Genomic DNA, 25,480 nt, shown 5'->3' with positions numbered 1-25,480 from the left:
GCTTGAGCTATACTCTCCTCCAACATTTAAAAAAATTGTGGTAAAATACACATAACATAAAATTGACCACCCTAACCATTTTTAAGTGTATAGTTTAGTAGCGTTAAGTATATTCACATTGTTGTACAACCAGTCTCCAGAACTCTTTTCACCTTGCAAAGCTGAACATTTTAGCTATTAAGTATATAATTTGGTGGAACAATCACTACCATCCATCTCCAGAACTTTTTCATCATCCCAGTTAGAAACTGTACCCATTAAACTATACTTCCCCAGTCCTCTCCCCCACCACCAGGCCCTGGTAGCCTCTAACCTACTTTCTGTCTCTATGAATTTTACTATGCCAGGTACTTCATATAAGTGGAATCATATAATATTTGTCTTTTCGTGTCTGGCTTATTTCACTTAGCATCATGTTTACAAGGTTCCTCCTTGTTGCAGCACGTCAGAATTTCATTCCTAGCTAATACTATGGTGGTAATCACTTCGTGATATTAACAAATTCACATGTTGTACACCTTAAACTTACACTGTATGTCAATTATGTATCAATAAAGCTGTAAAAAATTTGAAAAATGAATCTTCTTTTTTAAGGCTGAATAATGTTCCATTGTGTGGGTCTACTACATTTTGTTCACGCATTCATGTGTCGATGGGCCTTTGGGTTATTTGCCCCTTTTGGCAATTGTGATGAATTCTGTTGTGAACGTGGGTATGCAGATGTCTGAGTCCCTGCTTTCCATTCTTTTGGGTGTACACTGAGAAGAGGAAGTACTGGCTCGTATGGTAGTTCTATGTTTAACTCTTAGAGGAATTGTCAAATTGTTTTCCTTCATTTTAACTCAAACGTTTTTTAAATTTTTATTGAAGTATAGTTAGTTTACAATGTCGTGTCAATTGCTGGTGCATGGCATAATGTTTCAGTCGTACATATACATACGTATATTTGTTTTCATACTCTTTTTCTTCATTATTAACTTTTTAATTGCACTTTCACATACTGAAAATTGCACACATCATAACTGTACAGTTCACTAAGTCCCCTCAAATCAGCACCCTGTGTGAACTGTCACCAGATCAAAATCACGACCAGCTCTTCAGAAGACCCCTTGAGGCCCTCTTCCATTCACTTCCAACACCATTGATTAGTTTTGCCCATTTTGGAACTTTTTATATTAAAAAAAATCACATTTTATTTTTTCTTATGTGATTGACTTCACTCAACACATTGTGAGGTTCACCCATGTCGTTGCCTGGAGCAGTAGCTAATTCATTGCGTTGTGTAAATATACCGTCATTTACTTATCCATTCTTCTGTTAACGGCTATCTGGATTGTTTCCAGTTTGGGGCTATAATGAATATGGTTGTTATGAACATTCATGTACGTGTCTTTTGGTAAACAAATACAGAGATTCCTTTTGGGTTATACCTGTGAGCAGAATTGTTAGGTCATAGGGTTTATTTATATTAAACTTTAGTAGTTTAACAAAAAAGTTACAAACATAGTTCAGGGAGTTCCTGTAGTGGACTCACTTTTTAAAATTAAAATTATTCAGTTTTATATCCTAATTTTCTGTTGCAGTTGTATAGAAATACAATTGCATTTAGTATATTGACTTTAGATATATTAATTTATATATTTGCTTATTAATTATAGTAATTTATCTGTTGATCTTTTTGGATTTTTTACCTACCCAGTTATATCATCTGTAAATAAGACAATTTTATTTCTTCCTTTCTAATCCCTAAACCTTCCCTCCTTTATTGTACTTGCCTGGACCTTCAGGAAAATCTTGATATGAGTTGTGGAAGCCAGTATCTTAGCTTCTTTCCCAGTCTCGTGGATAAGCATCCAATATTTCTCCATTAAATATGATGTCTGCTTTAGAATGTTTTTGGTAAGTATTCTTTATCTACAATTTAGGATGAGGAAATCCACCCTTTCCCCCTAGTTTCTGAAGAGGTCTTTTTTTTTTTAAATCATAAATGGATTTTGATTTTCTCTTTTGGATGGTGAATATTATCAATTGATTTTTCTCCACATGTTGAAGCCCCTGGCAATTGTGTATTCTCCTGACAGGTCAGCCATTGTCCATTTCCTTTTCCCACTGCCCCCTCCTTTCTGATGCATTTCATGACATGGCTGATTCGCTCCTCTTTTAGAGTCTAAATCCCATTTTTGACCACCTGTGGTTTGACTTAGCTTGGTGGTTCCCTGAATCCTTGCATTAGCTGAATAACAGCCGCCCCAAAGATGTCCACGCCCTAATCACTAGAACACATGAATGTCACAAAAGAGAGTTGCAGATGTGGTTAAATTAAGGATTTTGAGATGGGGGAGATTATCCTGGATGAGCCAGATGGGCCCTAAATGTGAGCACAAGGCTCCTTATAAGAGGGAAGCAAAAAGATCAAAGGAGTACATGGGAGACGTGATGACTAAAGCTAGAGATTGAAGTGATTGGAGGGAAAGGTCATGAGCCAAGGGGAGCAGGCAGCCTCAGGAGCTGAAAAGGGCAAGGGACAGATCCTCCCTCGGAGTCTCCAGATGGAAGCAGCCCACTGAGGCCTTGACTTCAGCCGGTGAAACTGACTTTGGGTTTCTGACCTCCAGATTGGTGAGAGAATAAATTTGTCTTGTTTAAGCCTTGGGTTTGTGGCAATTCATTACAGCGACAACAGGGAATGAATAGTCTTCTGCTTGTGTAATCAGGCCCTTGGGCGTAAGGGAAGAGTTAGGACTCAGTATAGATTCGGAATTGCTTATTGACCAGTTAAGGGTGGAGTTGAAGGCACACAGACCTGTCCTACAGAAATAAACAAGGGGAGGAGTACATGAAAGGAATTTAAGCAAGACTTGGCCCAAGAGTCTTCAAAGAAGCAGAAGGCACAGCCAGCAGGAGAGGCAAATGAGACTTCCATCTCCAGCAGCAGGTCCTACGGTGAGTTTGCACAGACAAGAGGCACAGAATGTGGATGGTAGGCTGAGCTGCAAATATTTTTAGGTCTTTGGTTTCTGTTTTGCTCATAACTACATTAATAATGGAGAAGAAAATTTCCACCAGGTTTTGGTCTGGGAGTTTTTTGATGTGGGTTACTGGTACCCAGTAAAGTAGAAGGATAGATATGATGGAGGAAAATGCCTGCTGGTAGATGAAACGGTAGGTGCTGAGTTCCAGGAAGATGGATGAGACTGGAGATCGCCTATGAGACTGGGGAATTCATCAACCAGGAGGCTGGTGAGAGAAGGCACGGGCCCCACTAAATTGGGGCTAGATATGGCTGGATATTCTGCAAGTGGGTTATTTAACATGATAGCTTAGTAATGCTTCACTTACATGGGCATAACTGAAAGTCAGAAAGGAAACAAAACTTTTGTGAGTCATCAAAAAATATTTCAGGGTTAACATTCTTTAGTTTCAGTCCAGTCTCTGGGCCCTCAGTTCAGCTCTATCCATTCTTCTTGTGTATGTGATTCTAAGAAGTGTGGTCATCTGCTTTCTGGCAAATGGACAACTAAGAGGCAACAGCTGGCAGCCTATGTGAGCAATGCTAACTATTAAAAAAGTGAACATATACACACTGGTACCTCCAGGTGCCCCTGCCGCCCAGCCTTTCCCCAGGATCTCCCAATCTCTTTGTAACCCATCAACTAAAACGTTAACTCCTGGCAGCGCAGGGGGGCTTCCAGACCTCGTCTTAGCACCAAGTCTCACTTCTGTTCTGATTGGTCATACCCTGGCATTATAGATGTTAATAATTTGACTACCACCCATGAACATACATGTACGTTGCTTTATTAATAGAGCAATTAACCCCCCCACACACCGTTAATATTTAAAATAAGAAATCCAAAAGTGTAACAGGGCTGTTTCATGCAGGGAAAAGACATATAGTTACAGGCCCAGTGAGCATCGACGTAGGACAATGCAGGATAGCTGCTGATATTTATACGTGTGGGTCTCAGCCACTAAGAAAAGGTTAATTGCATTTAGCTTAATCTGCTTAAGAAAGCAGGCAAGAGCATGGTACACTTTAGAAGTTTGTTCCAAAGTGGACTAAATGTCTTGGTGTTTATACAGAATTTTAAAAAAACATTTATTATTTATTTTAATGGAGTTACTGGGGATTGAACCCAGGACCACATGGTCTGCCACTGAGCTATACTCTCCCCCCTCCCGCAGAATTGAGCCTTTATCCACCTAGACAGCTAATTTGTCCAGAATGGCTCAATCTTCAGGACTTCAGAGCTGGAACTCCTGAATGAAACAGAACAATAGCTTGTCTATATTGCTTATAGCCAAAGTGTGCATATTCTTGTGTAGACAGAACCATTTTTCCGTGCCAGTCCTGTGCAAACCTGAGCTTTGGCTCACCTGGGCTGACAGTGCCTCCATGTTCCTCTGGACTTACTTCCCAGTCTATGTGGATTGATAGCACTTCCCTGTTCGCCTGGGTTAACTTTGCCTCCCTGCTCAGCCCAGGTGAGCTGGGCTGAGCAGCCCTCCCTGCCCACCTGGGCTGAGCACCCCTCCCTGCCCACCTGGGCTGCGGGCGCTTCCCTGTTTTTCTGGGCTGACAGTACTTTCCCGCCACCTGGGCTGACCCACCTTGCTGCCCTTTCTTTGTCTTTGCCTCAGTGGACTTCCGCCATGGAGTGTGATTGGCACCAAGGAAGAACAAAGCTCCTTTCTCATTTCTGACACTGCTGTGATGAAAATGCCATACTCATCAACTCATCTGAGACAGCCACTCAAACCATAGGCCCTAGAAAAACAGTTTAAAACAAGCTGCATCCTTGATGATGAGCTGGAGATGTGGTTGGGTGAAGGCAGAAAAAGCAAGTTCAGAGTCTAATGTGACACACTTAAAAAAAAAAAACCCAAACTAAAACAATGTGCTTCACAAATACAAGGCGGAAACTCATGTTCAAAGTTGATGGAAACTTTCAAGGTCAAAGAACACTGTGAGTTAGACAGTAAGCAACAGGTGACCTTGCCCGAGTCGGTGTGGGTGAGGTCACTGGAGTGTGCAACCCAGAACGGGGAGGACGCTCTCCCTCCAGCAGCATGCCCTCGTTAGCAGATGGGGCTTGACTAGTCTGATCGCTTTATTAAGGCAATTACTCACTTGGACCACTTGTTCTCAGCATTAGCCAGCTGCGCTGATTACCAGGCAGCCCAGGCTCTTGCTTGAACCAACGATATAGAGAAACCAGGGCAAAGCCACAGGCCTGATGGACGTGTGCGGGGCAGTGGGGCTCCACCGGGAGGTGGCGGAAATTGCAGACCCACAGAAGTACCCGTGCTCTTACTATGAGGCTTCTGTGGGGGCAACAGAAGCGCCTGGGCTCTCCTGGACATCCCAAAGTGCTGACCACAGACCACATTTCCAGAGAGAGGTGAAGCCGCGAAGCCCTTGGAAGTGGACACTCTCCACTTCCCAGCACGGGCCGTGTGGGCCCTTCTCCTAGAGCCCTCCTTTCTCTGAGAGTCTGATCCTGGCTCCCCTCCCTCCCCACAGCCCCTTCTTGCCTCCCTCTGTCTGCAGTTTGCCCCGGCCAGTGGCTCACACTTGCTCAGAGTTCTTTCTCGCTCCAGCTTCCCTCTGCATGGGCTGATCCAAACCTCCCCGGCTTCCACTGCATCCTGAGCTTTCAGGCTCCCTCCGCAGCTCCCTAACTCTTCCCGTGATTCTCAAGAAAGAGATTCAGATGGCTGAGTTCGTGTTTTCTGGCCAGGATGTCAGGCACCCTTCATTTTTACTCTAGTTCACTCACAGACAGGCTGAGTGACAGTAAGTCACCTTCTTTCTCCGTAAAAATGAGAGGTCTGAATAGATGATAATGCCATTTGCCACACACCAGGTGCTACTCTGAGTATTACATGCAGATTTGTTATCGAATTCCCCAGGAGGGAGGTACTATCAATAAATCCCATTAAAGGTGGGGAAATGAAGTCACAGAGCCGTTGAGTAACTTGCCCAAGGTCACACAGCTAGTAAGTGGCCAAGCAGGGATTTTAACCCTGTCAGCTTGGCTGCAGAATCCTTGCTCTTAAACCGTGCTTAATACATGCTGCCACCCTGCCATTCCAGCATCCCTCAGACTGCAGCGATAAGGGCACAGTGAGATAAAAGAGGCTGTGAGGGGCATTAGCTCGGTTCTGCAGCACAGGACAGTCCTTTGTGTCTGGCCAGGTCAGCACGCAGTCTGAAGAAACGCGGCTGCCCTTCGCCTGTGCCCTCTCTAAAGGGCTTGGGAAGTGCCGGCCTGTCAGCAGGTACAGACTCAAAAGCCTCCCCCCCAGCTAATTTCAAGAACTGTTTACCCGAGTGGATGCCGGGGGATTAGGCAATGCATTGATCCGACGTGTTGGATCGGTTTGGGTGTGACCGAGCACACTGCAGCTGTCGGAACAAATCCACCCCACGCCAGCCCACGGAGAAACAGCTGTCGGAACAAATCCACCCCACGGAGAAACACAGACGCCCACGCCAGCCCAGACGGCCCAAGGCACGTGTTGGGATGTGGCCCGCGAGCTGGGGCTCTGGCATAACCCCGTGATTCCAGAGTGAGGTTGAGAACAGGGCCGCCTCCAGTCAGAGTCTCCATTTTAAGCCATTTCTCTAGACGCCTGACCGAGGGCAGTCCTGAGTCTGTCCGAGTGACAGGTGTCGATTTCAGAGACAGGCAAGAAATACCACGCGGCACCCGGCCGGGGTTTTCAGGCACTGGTGATGCCACTCATCGGTTTCCAGGGGCCACCTGCTTGGGGCAAGGGCACGGGAAGAAGAGCTGTTGTTCTGGGAAAGCCTCCCCATCCTGCCTCTCTCTGTCCTTGGGCCATCCTCTGGCCTGTAGTCACTCTCCCACAAAGGCTGCACTGTGTGACCCTGCTTGTGATTTTTCCTAAGTTAGCAAACAACCAAAGCCTTGGGCCAAGTGGACACGGTGCTGGTGCCAGAGGAGAGCAGGCAGGTGCACACACCTGGCGACGTGAAGTGGGACTGAGGGCCACGGTGGGGAGGTGCTCTTGTTTCCGTGGGCACAGCAAAGTGTGGATCAGCCGGCCAGACCTGGTAAATTGTTATTTACAGTTTCTGAGCTTTTAAAAGAAGAGCCTCCCCAGAATCTGTCCTGATTGCAGACGCGCAGCATCATGATGACTTGGGTCACGCTGCTGTCCTTGCTCCTCCTGGGAGCCCAGGCCGTGCAGGGGGCCCATTGGACCTACTCAGGTAAGGCCCACCCAGGGGCCGTGTGCCCCCTTTCTGCCCTCCCGGTGAGGGAGGGGGCTCCCCCCTTCTGGAGGACAAAGCCTGGCATTTCAGGGCATGCACGATGGAGGTGTGTGCTGCCTGTGCTGGGTCTGCTCCTGGGGCTCAGCGTCTTGGTGTGCTAGAGACGGGGGCAGGTTAGGAGGGAGAGGACAGAGCTCTTCCCCTTCCCAGATCGCTGAGTCACCTGCAAGCTTTTTGCTTTTCTACCCACACTGCTGCTTTGAGAGCCTGCTCACTGCTTCTGGCTGCAAAGCCCCTTTTCCCTCTTGGTCTATGTAGATGGAAAAGAAAGTGGTTAGAGAGGGCTCCCTGCAGTCCCACGGAGCAGGTGCGGGGGTGGGTGAGATCTTTCTTTCAGGAAAGTCCATGATCTGCTGTCTACCCAGAGCATCTTGACTTGCCGAGAACGCAGTGACTGTGGCACGGCCTCCAAGCTGGCCTCTCTTGGTCACCGTGACCCTACTGAGACCCCAGTGTCCCATCCTGAGCCCTGCTTCCAGAATGTGAAATTGAAAACCCTAGCATTTGGCACAGGTGCTGGCCCACGTGTGAGACAAAGAGAGGAAGACTGTCTGCGGGGCTTGGACACAAGACAGCCCTTCCGTGTGGCAGGGAAGCGAGCTCCTGCCTGGTCCCCCTCTTTTCTGTTCTGGACAGAGGCAAGAGGCCTGGAAGGATGCTCACGGCCACTGGCTGGTGCAGGAGCCAGGAGCAAACACAGTTTTGAGCCTATTCTCTGCATGGTCCGCCCCCACCCCTGACACAGGGAGAAGCATCCTTTCAGGGTGGGATGTGTGTCCTGTTAAGCCCAGGGTATCAGGACCAGGAGCAATGCAGGGAGGCTCAGTATGTCCATCTTCAGAGAGCAGGACAGCCAGCCCTGACCAACTGCTAGGCTCTGAAGCTGAGGCTTCCCTCCCCGGGCAGCGCCATGAGACCCTGGGACTTCTGCTTCGTCAGGCCCATCGGTGCTGGGGGTGGTACTCGGTAAGGAAGACAGAGAATTCCAATGGTGCGGGTCGGTACTCCCCAGCTCAGCACAGTCTCTGAGACTGTGGGCCTTCTGGGAAGCCACCAGGGGCCCAAGAGGACTCGGGGAGCAGTGGGGCAGCTGCTGCAAATGCTTGTCAGGAATCCTTGAGACACCCCGAACCTGGCCAGGGCACAGGCCAAAGCCTTTGATTCATGAAGGGGCTGTGCTCGAGACGTCTGCCCGTGACCCTGGCATCTGCCTCTAGGAAGGAATTTTTACGAATTGGTTTGTATGATTAAACAGTGAGAAGAAAACAGAGAAATGAAGAATTAACTTAAATTTTGTTTAATTGAAGTATGGTTGATTCACAATGCTATGTTAGTTTCTGGTGAAGAGTTGACTTTTTATTGACTGTACAACCGAGAAGATGTGAGGGGCCCAAACACAAACATCTTCCTTACAACAAGCCATGTGCTTGGATGATGCAGCTGTCCCCAAACAGGGCAAGGGGGCTTGGATGCCTAATTGCAGATGACCGAGACCAAGATGCAGAGCCGAGTCCCCCACTGCAATGAAGTCGTCTCCTCTGTGATTAATAACCACCTCAATAAAGACAGGTTTCCTTGCTCTGATATTCCTTTCAACTAAGCATTCCAGGTCATCTTTGAATCCAGGCTTCCTTTCTTGCCCTGAACCCATGGATATGGGCACCCAGGCGGTCTTTATCATCCTGGGAACCAATGAAAAAGGGGAGCAAGGAAGGAGGTGGGGAAGTCCTGCTGTCGGGGGTGGAGGGGGCAGGGAAAGGAAACTGCTATTCAGAGGAAGTGAGCAAAAGGCCTGGAAGGTAACACAGGGACGCCGAGGCTCCAGGACGGTCAGCAACAGACAGTAATTCAAAGGAAAAGCTATGCATTCAAGACGTCCATTGCTTTCAAAACACCAAGTCATGCTCTCAGGACCAGTGGTTGCAAGAGGAAAGTTAGGAATCAGCCCCAAAGCACCCCCACCCCCCGGGCATCTGGGTCTGTGGAGATGATTTAGACGCCCCTCCTGTCTCCTCCCGGGGGCCCTGCCCTGTTGTCTGGAAGGCAGACCCTGGCCTTGGTGGCGACCGCTGTGGGCCTCCCGCTGGCCAGGCCCTGCCGGGAGCTGCAGGCTCTGGCCTCTGCCCTGAGTGAGGTGCCCACAGGGAGGGCCCGGCTGGGCAGCCCCTTGAATTGTGACCCCCTTGGCTGTCTCCTGTGTCAGGGGGGACGCTGGATGAAGCACACTGGTCCAGCGAGTACCCTGACTGCGGGGGGATGAGACAGTCGCCCATCGATGTGCAGAGGAAGAAAGTACGGTACAACCCTTCCCTGAGGCCTCTGAACCTGACGGGCTACGAGGGCCACTCGGGCGAGTTCTCCATGACCAACAACGGCCACACAGGTAAGGGTGGGCGGCGGTCCCCGCTCCCCGGGCGGTCAGCAGGGGAAGGTGGCGGTGCTCCCCTGAGGCCAGAGTGCAGCCTCGGGCTGCAGGCCTCAGACGCCAGGGCGGTGGGTGCCAAGCCCCGAAACCGGGCGGCTCTGCCCTAGTCGTGTGGCCTCTGTCCTTGGACTCGGTCCCCGCTGGCCATGCCACTCCACACCGGCCTCTCTCCAAGCTCAGCCTGACCGACCAGTGGGAGGCTCAGCGGACAGAGAGTCAGAAGCACACAACCCACCATGTGCTCTGCTGATCTGGGCCCGGGTCTGATCTGCCAGCTTTTCCGTGTGTGAAGGTCACACAGGAAAAGCTGGGTGTTGGGGGCCCCCCTTTTCGGAAACCTAGACCGGACGACTGTAAAACCCGGCTTCTACTCGGCAGACCCCCTTCTGGTTTTCCCAGCGGGCCCATCGCCTCTGAGCTTTACAACGGGCCCAGAGCAGGGCAGTTTGCAAGCTGAAACCAGAGGCTTGGGAGGCTGAGGGGCTCACTCAGAGTCACGCAGTCTAGTGGCCGAGATGGACTCAGACCTCGGAGGTCTGATTCCTCAGCCAGTCCTCCTCAGACACTTTGCCCTCCGCTCCCGCCGGGGCTGGGCCGGTTCACTGCCCATCCACGTAGGTCTGTGGGGGCCACAGGACTCAGGTTTCCTCCTTGGGCTGTTGAGAAAATAAAACCTACTGTCCTTGATGGGGCTGGAGAATGTAGCAGCCCTCAGATACCTGTGGTCTGGGTCACTGAATGCCACAAACAATTCAGGAAAGCCTCATTTTATCATTAATGCCAAGCTCCTGTTTCCAAAATTACTCTCTGAAGCTTCCAGCATCTTGGCAGAAGTAGGTAGCCTGTTCAGATCGGCTGATTTCACTTAGTAATATGCATTTAAGTTTCCTCCATCTCTTTTCTTGTTTTCTTATTGTTGAGTTTTAAGGGTTCATTGTTTATTTGGGGTAGCAGTTTTTTTGTTTTTTGTTTTAGTTTTTTTTTAGGGGGGTAGGTAATTTGGTTTATTTATTTATTCTTAGAGGAGGTACTGAGGATTGAACCCAGGACCTCGTGCATGCTAAGCATCTGCTCTACCACTTGAGCTACACTCTCCCCACTTAAAATTACATTTTAATAAAAAGAAATGGAAAACACACTTGAATGTTGAGACAAACTTAACTTGCCACAAAACTTTCTAACGCTTATTCTCAATTTCTCTATTTTGTTGTAGACAAGTAGCAGTGGACCAGTATTGATTGGTTAATTTTTTTTTTAATTCCCACACATTCACAGGCTCCAGAAAAGCTCAAAGTCTGGAGGTACTGGGCCTCTAGTGTTCAGTGGGAAAAACAAAACTGCTCTCCTACTGGGTACTGTCAGCCACTCCATCAGTGAGGCTCCTTGAAAGGAGGGAGGATCTCTCGTTCATCCTTCATCCTGGTACCTGGCACAGAGCCTGACATGGATGAATGCATTTGAGGGGAAAAGAGATTTGTGTGCACGAAAGTCTAAATCCCCAAAATAGACTTCAAGGGCGAGGCAGGATTATGAGTGGGTTTTAATCTTTAGAGCTGTGGGAGCAGCTTTTATTTTGAAATAATTTTAGGCTAGAAAAATTGCAGAAATAGTGCAGAGAGTCCCCATATGCCCTTCTCCCTCTTCCCCTCATTTTAACATCTTGCGATCGATCGTAGTGCATTGATACCACGTGGTTACCCACGCTGCAGACCTCATTTGACTCTCATCACTTGCCCGTGGGGTCCTTTTTCTGGTCCAAGAGCTAATCCAGGATCCCACATCGCACTGAGCCATCGTACTCCTCAGTCTCCTCCAGTCATGGTCGGTTCCTCAGGTTTTTGTAATTTTGACACTTTGCTGTTGTTTCTTGTACACAGAAAATGCTCAGATCATGTGGGTTTTTTTTTTTTCCTGTCTGATGAGAACATGGTTAAATTGGTTTCAAGCAAGGGAAGAGTAGCTTCTGGAAGTTAAATCAATTTTCAGAATCGGGAAGTTTCAGCAAATTGATTTGGGGGCGGGGCACAGATATGTGGCTTCACCTTTTCCAAAGCACAGCTCCCAGGCTCAGAAATGTTGCTGGCTTCCAGTCTGGCCTGAGCAAGTCTGTGCATAAAGCTTGAGAATTGAGACATTCCTTTCGTCTGCAGGGAGTTGTGCTTCGGGGGGAAACGTGCTTGTCAGGCCTGTTCTTGCTCATGTGGTGTTAACGGTCCTTAGTTCTCCAATCTCTGGGCACAGGTGATTGCACCTCTTTTTTTTTTTTTTAGTGGAGATACAGGGGATGGAACCCAGGACCTCGTGCACGCCAAGCATGCAATTTACTGCTGAGCTACACCCACACGCCTGCACATCTGTCTCTAAAGTCACTTCCATTCTTCTCATGCGAGCCCTGATTTTGAGGCTGACTGCATTTTAAGCACGAAATACAGAGCACCTGTTCAGCCGAAGAGCCTGTTCAAATCTTTGAGGCGGGTTCCTGCCTTATGGCATATTACGTTATGAATTTCATCACAGCTTCCTGCTGCTTTAGACAATTGGAAGGGAAGGGGGAGGCATTTGACAGATGTCAAATACCTAATATTTGCTCTTTAAGAAAGCATCTTGATATGTCACCATCTTTGATGACTTTAAATAGAAAAACCTTATTAACAGGACAGATGCTGCCTGTCCCTTTCCAAGTCCTAAATTATATCTTCATGGGTATTTTTCTTGGTCGCTTTCTGGGGTCACTCTCCATGTCTCCCTTTTTGCCTGGCTCATTCCAAAATATAGAGACTTCTCAAAGGCCTAAGCCAGTGGAATGAACACGGCAGCTGTCTGACCCAGCGACCTCCCTGCAGAAAGTCTGTAGGCCATGGGGCAGGAAGAAGCTGGAAGAGTCATCCATTTTCCCATCAGCAAGAACCTAACATTTAAATGCAATTGTTGATAATCTCATCAGATTAAATCCCAGGGCAAGAGTCCATGTGTTCCTTGACTTGCCGCAGAATTTGGTCTCCACTGAAGACAAGTTGAGGCCTGTAATGGTGACATCTTGTCGTGGCCCAGTTCTGCCCCGACGAACTAGTGACTCTGAAAACCTTTCTACCTCTCTGGGTTGGCTTCCTTGTCCATAAAATCAAAGTATTGAACCGGGGCAGGGTATAGCTCAGGGGTAGAGTGTGTGCCTAGCATGCACAAGGTCCTGTGTTCAAACCCCAGGACCTCCAATATAAGTAAATAAAAACCTAATTACCTCCCCTCAAGACAAAATTAAAAGTGATACAAAATTTAAAATGTGAAATTATTAAGGAAAAAAAGTACTGAAGCCCCGCAGGGATGTTCCCGTATATGAAGCAGGATGGGTTGTTAGTTGGGCTCGTTCTAGAAGGCTGCAAGGGATGAAGATTTTAACCACATCATGAAGAAGGTAACGGTCTTAAGTTGGCCTTGCAAACAGTACTCACTCTGGGTAGTAAAAGTAATCAAAATAGGCCCAGGAGGTCCCGCTCCCTATTCCTACACGTGGGCAAATCCGCAAACTGGCCAGAGGTGGAGAGTGGAATTCTGGCTTCCATACTCATGGACCATATTTTTTCAGGGCTCCCACCTTCCTTGGGGTTATCAGGCTGGAACCTTCCACATCGTGGTCCTGACCCTTGACCTGGGTCTGGGAGGGAAGGTGTGTGCCCTGGGAGAGGTGCCTGTGCAGCCCGGCCAACTCAGAGCCTGGTCCCCACCCTGCCCTGTGTGCCAGCTGCCTCCTGCTTGTAGGTCACTCTGCTCGTGGCCATCTCAGCCAGCCCATCATACCAGCTTGCCTCGTGACCGGGCAGGTGACCAGGGAAGCTGGCTGACCTCTAGGCCTGACCCATCTGTGCCCACCTGCACCTCTCCCACCCCTTGTCTTCTCTTCCAGTGCAGATAAGCCTGCCCTCCACCATGCGCATGACGGCCTCTGACGGCACCCAGTACACAGCCCAGCAGATGCACTTCCACTGGGGCGGCGCGCTCTTGGAGCTCAGTGGCTCCGAGCACACCATCGACGGAATCAGATATGGGACCGAGGTACCTTGAGGACCCCAACCAGGTCCTCTTTCTTTCAAACCCCATAGTTACTTTTCTGATGAAAACAGCCCCAAAGACTGTGTAATGGGGAGTCTAGTCACCCTGAGGTTGAGTTTTTTTTTCACTCACAACTATGCATTTATCACTATTTGAAGTCTATAGGAACTGCCCTTGACTTACCCTTCCTTGCTTCCCCAGATTCACGTTGTTCACTACAATTCTAAATACAAGAGCTACGACAAAGCCCAGGAGGCCCCGGATGGTTTGGCTGTGCTGGCAGCCCTCACTGAGGTAGGCCGAAACCACACGTGTGAAGTTAGAAATTGGTGTCAAAACAAAGCGTTGAGTGTAGACAAAGGGCCTTCTTACCTGTCCCGCCTCCTCCACTCCTGAACTCGCAATTCTGAAAGACCCTGACTCAGTGAAAGATGGGTCAGTGTTTTTTCCAGCCCTTGTTCATAGTTACTGTGAACTTTCTGCTTCACTAACCTCAAGGACCTTGAATAACTTGGACAAGCTGACTTAAAAGAGCTGGGGTCACAGAAAGGTTGACTGGACATAAACTGGTCTGAGGACCAGAGGAAGCCTGCAGCCCGCTAGGCAAAGACAGCCTCTCTGCATTTCTCAGAAAGTCTGCAGGGTGGGACTTAGGTCTAGGTGGCAAGAAGTGGTCAAAACTACCCCCCAAATTTTATGTTGGATAAAATTGTCAAAAACAACTGTATCAGTGCTCTGGAAATGGACCAAAGACAAGTAACAAGGTGAGGGATTTGTTTATGGTAAATAGCTAAAATTTAGAGTAAGAACAACAGGAATTTGTGGACTTTCTGCCTGGGGCTGCTCCCATTCCTATCCCCTAAACTGGTTGGCAAGGTAGTTTTACTGGAGCAGCTGGACCGGAAAACCAGCAGCTTCACTGCCCAGTGTGGGGGACTAACTTGACTTGCAGTGGAAGTTGAAAACCCATGCCTGGGGTGCTGTTAGGAAAAGTAGCAAACTTGACAGAAAAGATGGAAAACGGGGAAAACTTTCAACTTTGAGAGTCTGAGATTGTGGTCCTAGTTGGGGTGAGTAACAAGTGGCAACCTATCAGAAACTTAACTGGGACATTCTGAAAACGAGGGAGCCACAGCAAGGCCGTACAGGCTTCCCAAGAAGGCCTGATGGAAAGTCAAGGCCGAGGCTGCCCTGGTAACTGGCTTTGAATTTGCTTTTCCACCCACGACAGATCCATCAGCAGAGGGGGCACGTCTTATAGGCTCCAGGGGTTTGAGCGCAACCCCTGCTAAAATCATGGACTGACCACAAAACTCTGCTGACCCTGGACAGCCCCTGGGAATCCAGGCTGAAAAAGTACAAATAAGACTTAAGAACTGAGCAGACACATCAGCTGCTACATACCGCTGTGGACGAAGCCCAGGAAAGTCACCAAACAGTCACAGGAATAACAATAACAAAAATCCCTCAGGACAATTTTTAAAAATCAGAATTCAAGTTTGCTACCATTATCTAAAATGTCCAGTCAACAACAAATGTCAACAACAAAAAAGTTGGGCATGAGAAGAAAGAGGAAAATGTAATCCATATTTAGGAGGGAAGAAAAAAATGGTTAATAGAAACTGACTCCGAGTAGGCCAAGAGTGATTTAGCAGATGGTACTTTAAAACAGCTGTCATAAATATGTTCAAAGAATGAAAGAAACTATGTTCAATGAAATAATGGAAAATATGATGACAATGACTCAAAATACTAAAAGTATTTAACACAAAAGGTAGAACAGAGAGGCAAAAAGCAGATTAGACATTTAGAAAACAAATAAATGGCAGTCAGATATCCAAGAAAGTCTGAATTTATACACAGTGGAAGAATGGATCAACATCACTGACTGAAAAGAACCATTGTCCACAGATCTTTTTCACCGAAAGAAACTCTTCTGACTTCTAAAAAGTCAACACATACAAAAAACAAAGGGTGGTGGTGGTCAGAATTGAAGCAGTTTTGCCTTGTACCCCTGGTCTCCTCCACGCCGCTGAAGTCCTAAGGATGAAGCAAGGAGCACCCACGAGCAAGCCCCCTCCTCATCACAGCGAATCTGACTGTGGCTGACACTGCCCAAAGCAAGGCCACTGGGGATATTTTAACAGTGACTTTTGGCCATTCCTTGAGGACATCACCAGTCACTGCCAAGAAGCTCCTTTCCCTGGAAGCTGCCCAAATGCTTTGGATCTTGTCTTCCTGAAAGAGACTGCTGAGCCCAGGCAGTGGGTGGCCAAGAACAGCCAGACTGTCTCCCCCAACACAACTAGGGCACAGATGGGCTGCCTCCTCCTCGCCCTCGTAGCTCTGCCCAACCAGCCAGAACACCAAACAGCTGGATTAGTGGAGAGAGAACTGGATGGAGGTTCCTTCTCCATTAGGTTAACTGCTCTGTGCTTCTCCTGCAGGTCAAGGATTACGACGAAAACACTTACTTCAGCAACTTTCTTTCTCACTTGAACAACGTCAAGTATACAGGTAAGGGAAACCAACAGCGGCTGCAGGAGGGAAGAGAATTGAGCTTGAGAGTAAGTGGGGGACGAGGAGCCAGGAAGAGCATTGCTGGTGGGGAGAGTGGCAGATAAGCCTGCCAGGAGACGCACCCCTCCCTGTGCAAGGTCTCTTGTGCCAGCAATTCCTGCAGTTGGCCCGGGTTGTGCACCTCCGAGAGACCTGCTCATGAACTCGATATGTGGATGCCCACAGCCAGACCTTCTGGAGGCCAGAGTTCCAGTAATGAGGAATATCTTTGTTTAAGTGATTCTTACCTCTGGACCCAGCTGGCGGTGATGGTCCTGGTCCCTAAAGAGAGTGGTCCTCCTTAGCTTCAGGCTGAGAAGCATCTCAAGAGTGAAGTCTCTCAGCATGGTGCCCATACACGCAGACCCAGGGCTGAGCTCCCTTCCTTCTGCCTCCAAGAGGCAGGGTTCTTGTCAGAGCATTCAGTCACTGCCATGGTCAACCCTTGACCTGGAGCAGTAACCACATCAGTGTTACAGCCTTGGTTTTGTGCCACATCCCACTGTGCCCACATTTCCCAGACTCCAGCTCCCTGAATTCAGTTCTCAGCCCTCCAGAAATTCTCCGGACCTCCAATCCATGGGCCTCCACATTCTTACTACTAGTCACGCCGCATGCCTCTCATCTGTCTTTACCTAGCTTAGATTCCACGAGCCATCATCTGACACACCAAGGCAAATGCCCTCCATATCCTCGCCCCCGATCCCTCCACAAGCTCACCTGGCAAATCCCCAGACCAGCTCCCACCTACTCAGAGCCTGAATGTGGCTGCAGAGAAACTCACAGACATCTGACTGGTATTCCTTTCACTCGTAACTACAAGTATAAACAAGTACTAACACTGCTCAAAAATCCTAAAGTACTACTCCGGCCATTTGCTTTTCCCCTCCCCAAAATTATCGCTGTGCATTTTCTCCTCCCCCCCAAAGCCCCTCTACCTCGGGCCCAGCTTCTCCCTTGGAGCAGATGCCTTGCCCCCCACTTCATGGGGAAGTAGTCAGAAACTCCCTCCTCTTCTTAACCTGACTGCACCTGACCAAGCTCCACGTCCCCTCCTCTGTTACCCTGGGTGAGAAGTCCCTGCTCTGGTCTGGGACCGCCCTTCCGTGTGGGTGCTGGCCACCCCCTCATTCTCAGGGCCTCTTCCCCTGCCCATCTCCCCACTCCCCTGCATCTCACCCTTTGTCCCGTCATTCCACTCAGCCCAGAGCTCTGTGCTCTCACACCTCCCATCTCAGTCCTGCTGGTTCCTCGGCTTCCACCCCACTCTCAGCTCCCCTTGAAAGAGGTGTCCAGCGCCATGCTCTCTGTTCTCACTCACCCTAAGGTGAAGGCTGCCCCAGTTGTCAGATCTCCTGGCCACTTTTTTTCTCTGAATCTGTCTCCCAGCTATAATCCATCACCCGCTCTCACTCTGGCCACAACCCGCCCCCTCCCCTGGTTCTCTCCTGCTCTCTTTTCCTGGTTCCTATCCTAATGTTGATGGATGCCATAATTCTGTCTCCTTTTGGGGACCTGATTTAGTCCCACGGCCTGAACTGCCATCTCTAGGCCGTGGACTCTAAAATTGTGTATCTGGTTCTCCCGGTGGTGGCGGCATCAGGCAGGACAGGACAGGTGAGGTAAAGCAGATGCAAGAACTGGCTGGGGAATCTGCTGGCCACGAGCTCGGTCAGCAGGGGGACCACAGGCTGGCAGCATAGCTAGGACTTTCCTTGCATTCGCTGACCTCAGGTGTTCTCTTCCTACTGACTGACCCTGATACATTTCCTTCTCCAATTCAGTAAATTCTGCTTCTGATCAATACTGCCCACAACACTGGCCTCTCTCTGAACTCTTCATTCCTTTATCCAGCTGTTCACTGGCTGTTGCCACAGGGACCTAGAATTTCACACGGCCAAAGCGTAACTATCTTCCCTTCCCTTGCCAGGCTTGCCCCTAAGCCAACTTCCTTTCAGCAAAAGGCATCATCATCCAGCCCCTGGTCTAAGCCAAAAATCTCTGAATCTTTCTTGACATTCCTTTTTCCATTACCCTCCCTCCCAATCCAAACCATCAGTGAGCCCCGCTGATTTTACCTCCCTGCTTTCAGTTTTGGGGGTGTATTCCCAGAAGTGGCATTGCTGGGTCATATGGCAATTCTGTTTAATTTTTTTTTTTTAAGAAACCACCATGTTGTTTTCACAACCAGGGGCACCATGCTTCTTCAATTCTTGACTCACTCAAAGATATTTGCGTTAAGAAACCATAGAGGCCTTTAGAAGTTTGCATCTTGAAATCTATCCAACAACAAGAAAACTGAGAAATCTTTTGCTTACTCGTGGGATTGGGCACTACTAGACTTCGCAGCCTTGGTTAAACAACCCTATTTACGTGTGTATCAAAACGATGTCATCTTTGCTGTTAAAAAACGCAAAAGTGCTCGGGGAAAGTGTGGTAACGTTCAACTCAGCTCCACGCTGCTTTGATAGTCTCATTCTGAGCTCAGGGGCTCAGCGTCACTGACACGAACAAAAGGAGGACTCTCTAGATGCAGCGCTAGGTGTAGGTGCTGTGGAGGCTTCAGACGCCCCAAGGAAGCCCGCGTCCCTGCACCCCACCTGCGGATGGGCTTGGTTCCCCACGGGAGGAGCAGGAAGGCTCATGACCTGACGCCTGCACCTGGACCCCCGCTTACTTCTGCTTCTGCCTCTCTGACCTCTGTCCCTCCCCCCACCTCTAAATGGGCACAAACCAAGGAATTTCGTTCTTTCTTTGAGAGCAGTTACCCCAAAGCCCCTGGAATCACAATTTCTTTCATTTACTGTCAAACATCTCCTCTGCTTAACAATGAAGATGGTGATGGATACACGCGGGGGCACTTTCTTCTGTGCGTCCGATGCCAGCACTTTGTAAACACATCCCCTTTACCCTCACAGCAGTGCTCCTGAGTATCCGCATGAGCACCGAGCCAGGACCACCCGGCCGGGAGCGGGTGTTTGAGTGGGTCTTTGTTCTTCACCCTTTCCGGGAAGCAGCACACTGGGGAGCGTTCCCGATGACCAATTTTTGTGTTCCTCTGCTTAAATCAGGAGGGTTGAAGATGGTGAGGCCTGAGCCTGAGCTGTCCTCCCACAGGGCAGCAGGGGTCCCTAACATTCCTTTATCTCTTGTCCCTTCCGTTAGGACAAAAAACAGTTCTGAATGGCCTTGACATCCAGAATATGCTACCTAAGGACCTCCACTCCTACTACAGCTACTGGGGCTCGCTCACCACTCCTCCCTGCACTGAGAACGTCCACTGGTTTGTGCTGGCGGATACCATTAAGCTCTCCAGGGCACAGGTTAGTGCCTCTGCTTTCAATGGCCTGGTTGCCGAGAGTGCTCCCCCAAATCTCCCCTAATGCCAATACTCCGTTCTCCACGTGCAGGGCTATGGTGCCTCCCCCCATTGCCATGGGTGGTCTTGCTAGTGACCAGGCATCATGGGGTCCAAGAAACTTATAGGTGATGCAACAGAAGGACTGGGGCCGGATCCGCGTCATAGATGAAGAGCTGCCCAGTGAAGGCAGATACTGAGTGCTGCTCTTGCCAGGGACCGTCCCCGGCCCCTGATATACAAAACCCCGTCCTCAGGCACCTTACGTTCTAACTTCATAAATGATTTCAAGGTGGATAGCTTCATATGTAGCTCTTCACTGTCTCAAACGCCTGTAGCCCTTTGCAGAGAAGAGCTGTATCAGTCATCATTTGTCCTTCAGCATAGCATGGGCACATAATAAGTATTTGTTGACTTAAATCAAGGACAAATGTTACTGGGTTGCAAAGCAAAGCTGACATTTCCTTCTGGGTGATGTTCTTCCTCAGAAACAAATATTTCTTTTTTAAACTTTCCATCTCCTACTCCAGGAAAAGGTGGAAAGGCCCATTCCTGAACTCACACACAACGACATTGATGACAGGGTTGGAAATGCCCCTGGGTATCTAACAAGAGCCACTGTCAATTATCTCAGGAGAAATGCACCTTAAATCCAGGTCTAGAAGAATTTTCATGAATAAAGTTACCTGAAATGAGCTCAATTAAAAAAAAAATCACAAAATACCAGGAAAAAGACACTATGAGTATGTGTCAACAGAATTAGATATAGAAAGATTTCAGATAGTGTAATTATCAGTAAAAAATATAAGTATGTTTAATGTATAAAGAATACATAATAGGTATAATTAAACATATTTAGTATGTTTAATATGTATAAGAGTTTTAAATATGAGGAAAGAATAAAAAACTATAAAAATGACCAAGTAAATGTGAAGGAAAAAAACCCAAATGGGTTGTTAATTTCCAGAAACAAAAAGATAGTAACTGAAATTAAGTACCCAATAAATGGGTTTAATAGCCTCTTAAACATAGTTCAACAAAGGATTAGTAAGTTGGAAGACAGAGCTGAGAAAATTATGTAAAATGTGGCACAAAGAGAAAAAGAGATGGCAATATGAAAAAGAACTAAAGAGACATAGAGAAAATAGCAGAAAGGCCAAACAGATGTCTCATTATTATAGAAGGAAATTATAGAGGAAGAAGAGAGATTAACATAGAGAGGAGGGATAACTTGAAAAATCTTGGCCGACAATTTTCCAGAGGGTTGAAAGACATGTCATGTATTCAGGAAGCCCCGTGAGTCAATGAACATAAAAAGAAGCCCACACTAATCACATCACAGTGAAACCACAAAGTATCAAAGACAAAGAGAAGATTTTAAAATCAGCCAGAGAGAAAAGACAAACTTCCATGAAGGAAATCATTGTAGACCAAGAGTTGATTCAACACAGCGACAATGAACATCAGAAAGCAGAGGAAACCATATTTTCAAACAGAGAAATGAATAGCCAACCTAGAGTTGGACACACAGCAAAAATGTCTCTCAAGGACGCAGACAAAATACAGACATTTTCAGAAAAACAGAGACTGAGCTTGCTACTTGACATGTTTCTGTTTGCCTCCTTCTCTCCTTTCTACCTTTGACCAAATACTTATAAAAAAGATTAAAAGAGATTGCTGGAGGAATCTTTTTAATCTTGGAGAGATTGCTTAATGTTGGAGAGGCTGTTAGATGGATGAATGGACGCTATGCCTGGCACGTAGCACCCAGAACCTCCTTTCATCTTGAGATCTGACAACCGCTTTATCAGGCTTACATGAACCTAAGCTCTAGGTCAATTGCTATCTAGACTTTAAAAAAAAAGTCACCCAGTGCCTCTCCTTCTCCATAATTCTCTTCATGTTGCCTGCAGATTCTGAAGCTAGAGAATTCCTTGTTGGATTCTGAGAACAAGACCCTCCAGAACGATTACCGCAGGACCCAGCCCCTGAACCACAGAGTGGTGGAAGCCAGCTTCATGTCTCTCCCTCATCAGCGTGAGTCAGATCAACTCTTGTTTGTTCTCTGCCATTTGCAATTATAATTTCCTGTTTTCCTCCTTCCCTGGGTGGACCCATCTCTTCTGGCAGCAGCAAGGGAGGGAGACTCATCTCAACAGCAGGTGGCTTAGGTGGGCCAAACTGCCCAGGGCTTGGGCCAAGAGGGTGACTCATTTTCCCAGTCCAGGCAGTGGCCCAGTGTGTAGAACAAAGGACATATGAAGGTGGGCAACAATGTGATTTATTAGCTGCCTGGTCTTGGCCAGAGGCAGTAGGAGACTCAGGATGTGAGCAACAGCCAGACACTCCCATAAGAGTGTAGGCTTGGGGTGGTGGGGAGGGGATAGCTCAAGTGGTAGAGCACATGCTTAGCATGCACAAGGTCCAGGGTTCAATCCCCAGTGCTTCCACTGAAAAATAAATAAACCTCATTACCTATCCCCTCACCACTGCCAAAAAAAAAAAAAAAAGATAATAAATAAAAATTTAAAAATTAAAAAAAAGAGTATAGGGTTAAATTAACCTTATCAAACCCAACTCGGATTATTTCCCATACACTTCCATCTCAGTCTGTATTGCAAACCCATCCCCAACTCCTCCAACAAATTCCCTCAAGGTGGGGCTAACCAGAACACGTACTTGCTTTCCACATTTTCTTGGGAGTCAACCCCAGACACCAGGGTGTGGGAAGTAGGGGTTAAGTAGTCCCGCCTCCCCAGACCCTCCAGTCCAGGCTCCAGCTCTGTGCCTGGCTCGCTTCATTTCTGTAATTGCAAGAATACACATATTCTGCAATTTCCCATCTTTATTTTGTCTGCTTCTCTGTAACATTGTGGTGAACTATACACATGCCCTGAGTCCGCTGCCTTTACAATGTATTTCTGTTAACCATGCCTGATGCCTTCGTATCTCCTAATGCAGTAGAACTGGTCTCCAGTCAATTTGCCCCACGTCTGCAGGTACCTTGCAAAACTTCTACATCTCCATTCATACTTCCCCAACACGATGAAGGTCCATTTGTGGTTTTCTCCCCATCTTTCCTTCCTGGTTCATTTATTCCTTGCATCAGTTCGCTCCTTTAATACAATGCTAACAGGAAAAACGACACCAGCTATAATTACGTCACAAGACGTTAACAGTAATGATGTCTTTTCCAAAGGGTGGCATCTTCCTAAACAGGTCCAGCCACCAGCAGGCTTAGACCCACAGACCGGTCTCCTTGTTCTAATCTCGCATGTTCCCTGTTGTACCTAATAACATTTTGCACTATTCTTACAACAGGCATGAACAGATGCTATGGTTCCCCACAGGCCTTATGTCAATGATCTCTCCATTGGGGGCGGGGTGTCACTCCAATTTACCCTCCTGGGGGAGCTCCGATGTTCTAGACACCCACCTCTCAGACCAGAATGTCCCAGGTTGCAGTAGGTCTGTCTTGGTCCTCCCTTCCGAGACTTGCTGTTTAGGATTATTCCTTCAACTCCCAATAGAGAGTAAGTGGGCTTCCTCCCCGACCCCAAACAAGGGATCTGAACTTGCTGATAAGAGAACTGGGTATCATCTTGCCCCACTTTCCCTAAGGCCCAGATTTCTTCTTTCTTTTTTTTTTTAATTTTATTTTTTGGGGGGAGGTAATTAGGTCTGTTTATTTATTTTTAGAGGAGGTACTGGGGATTGAACCCAGGGCCCCATGCATGCTAAGCACGTGCTCTACCACTTGAGCTATACCCTCCCCCCAGACTTCTATGTAGCAGCCATCATCTCCAGTCAACGCAGTGTGTGCCCCACGTGATATCTCATCGTTCTGTAGAATTCCACACCAGATGGTTTAATATGATCCCCTCAACAGTGAGGAATGACCTGAGAAACCAAGGTCAGTTATAAACACAAGACAACAGCCAAATCCAGCCCCTTTGCAACTTATTTATTAGACAAAAAAATCTGTGTATTCTAAGGTAAGGGCTACTGAGCCTTGCATGAGAAACTAATGTCCAAAGGTAGAACATTTTCATCTTGTCACCTCTTGGATTCCGGCAGCTTCCAAGTCTAAATTCAGACATAGTAAAGATGCTTGAAACCAATGGGATGGGAACATGGAGGGAGTTCTAAGGAACCAGAAATAGTTCCTGTAAGTACACATGTGGGGAGTGATGTCTGGCTGTCCTGCATTCTCTGTTTTCATGAGAACCTCCAAAGTTGTGGCCTTCTCCTATTAACTCTTCTTTTTGTAGGATCTACTCTAGGCTCTGACTCCCAGCTTTATCTAAGCAATATCAACAATAACCTTGAGTACTTGAGAAGATTTATTGAACAGAAGAAAGCAAACAGAAGAAGACGTGAGTAATGACCTTGAAGAGTGAGCCCTGTCTTGCCTCCAAGAAGTCCGTCCGATCGCACCATTCCCACTGAGACACCTATTTAATTTCTGATTAAAACGGGAAAGCCATCATCCTTGAAAGGAACTGAGGTCGTTTAAGTGCATGAGAAGAGATCTGAGTCAGACGACACCAAGGGAAATTGCCTGGAATAGGAATTCAAGGAAGATGGAGCCCTAACTACCCTCCTCTCGAATCACGCACATCGGTTTGTCTAAATTACAAATCAGCCAGAACTTGCCTGTAGCATTTAGATGTAATAAAATCACTTTGGAAATTTGTGATTTAAAATTTTCTGTTTTCTATTCCTTTATACCACTTCAAATATCCCTTCTTTGCTCTACCCCGAGGGACCCAGATGAGGGGACAGAGATCAAGGTGGGAGGGTTTTCCAGGACCAAGACGGAGAAAAAGGAAAGTGATTCTTACGTTAGGAACGTGTCCGTGGGGAGGTCTGGAGCAGTGATCGTGCCCAGTGAGCACAAGAGGGATGGAAGGGTGAGGAGGCTGGCTCCCAGCAGGTGGGGGGGGCTTCCCTGAGATCTTGTCCTTGTTGTTCAGGGGTGTCTGAGCCTTGCTGTCACCAGCCCTGGGTTCAAGTGCTGGTTCGGCCACTTACTAGTCCATATGGGATAATGAAGGAACCTGTCTTTTAGGGCTGTGGTTTGAGTAGGTAAGGCTGAGAACTGGCGGTTACCTTTATTGGTCAGTTATGGGTACTCTTCGTGGAGGACCTTCCTGGACCATCTGCAGCTTCCTCGTCTCCCACTGAGCTCACCCTCCTTCTTCTGAATTCCTTTATCTGCTCTCATTGCTACTTTTGCTCTTCCCCGTTGTTGTTCATCGTATCCAAAGCACGTTCACACCTGACTTCAGTGACCCCTCCAAGTAATCCTCAGGGAAGTTGCATTATCCCCAATTTATAGAAAAGGAAACCAAGATGCAGAAAGTCCAGGTGACTTGCCCAAGATCGTCAAGATTTGAACCTAAGCCCAAGTTTTTGTATCCAAGTTCTTTTAACTACAGAATTGTCTTTTCTCATTTATTCAACAAGCTTTGTAAAGCACCTGCTGTGTACCAGACGTGGGGTTGCGGGCTGCAGGATGCAGGCTACAGAGGCCTGTGTACTGGGGTCACGATGGGGAGGGATGGCTCCCGGGCTCCGAGCTCCGGACCAGTGAGCAGGACAGACATTTAGAAACTGCTGCCCTCTCGTGGGGAGAATGGCTGTTTAAAACCACCACAGAGGGGCTGGTGCTTGGTCGGGGTTCACCCGGTGAGCCAAGCTGGGGGCGGGGTGGGGCCACTGCAGCCAAAGGAGTAGCACGTGGTGGTGGGAAAACACACTGGGAAGTGAGACTAGTTTGACGTGG

The 25,480-nt window shown here is 47.9% G+C and overlaps 1 protein-coding gene across 3 annotated transcripts; it reads left to right on the top strand.

Annotated features, from left to right (window-relative positions):
• Positions 1-2,794: 2,794 nt before the first annotated feature.
• Positions 2,795-24,392, top strand: CA6 (carbonic anhydrase 6). Of its 3 annotated transcripts, none has more exons than XM_072975461.1 (9): positions 2,795-2,943; positions 7,150-7,240; positions 9,507-9,686; positions 13,630-13,778; positions 13,977-14,069; positions 16,223-16,292; positions 19,500-19,657; positions 21,606-21,729; positions 23,964-24,392. In XM_072975461.1, exons 1-9 carry the CDS (start codon positions 2,911-2,913, stop codon positions 24,074-24,076), a joined length of 1,011 nt encoding a protein of 336 aa, XP_072831562.1. In that variant the 5' UTR covers positions 2,795-2,910; the 3' UTR covers positions 24,077-24,392. The 3 variants fall into 3 exon arrangements, with proteins under 3 accessions (XP_072831562.1, XP_031539428.2, XP_072831563.1); XM_031683568.2 differs by having other exon boundaries at positions 2,810-2,943; positions 7,100-7,240; XM_072975462.1 differs by lacking the exon at positions 7,150-7,240 and having other exon boundaries at positions 2,822-2,943.
• The last annotated feature ends 1,088 nt before the right edge of the window (positions 24,393-25,480 follow it).

This window comes from Vicugna pacos, chromosome 13 (assembly GCF_048564905.1).
Source record: "Vicugna pacos chromosome 13, VicPac4, whole genome shotgun sequence".
NCBI lineage: Eukaryota > Metazoa > Chordata > Mammalia > Artiodactyla > Camelidae > Vicugna > Vicugna pacos.
Note: the sequence above shows the minus strand (reverse complement) of the source record. Positions and strands in the feature narration are given on the sequence as shown.

Bases quoted from the DNA above. Each gene is read 5' to 3' on its own strand.
- CA6 (XM_072975461.1), top strand. From the start codon at position 2,911: ATGAGACTTCCATCTCCAGCAGCAGGTCCTACG. The intron at 7,241-9,506 runs GTAAGGCCCACC...CTCCTGTGTCAG, and splicing joins GGCCCATTGGACCTACTCAG to GGGGGACGCTGGATGAAGCA. The intron at 21,730-23,963 runs GTGAGTCAGATC...TTCTTTTTGTAG, and splicing joins CATGTCTCTCCCTCATCAGC to GATCTACTCTAGGCTCTGAC.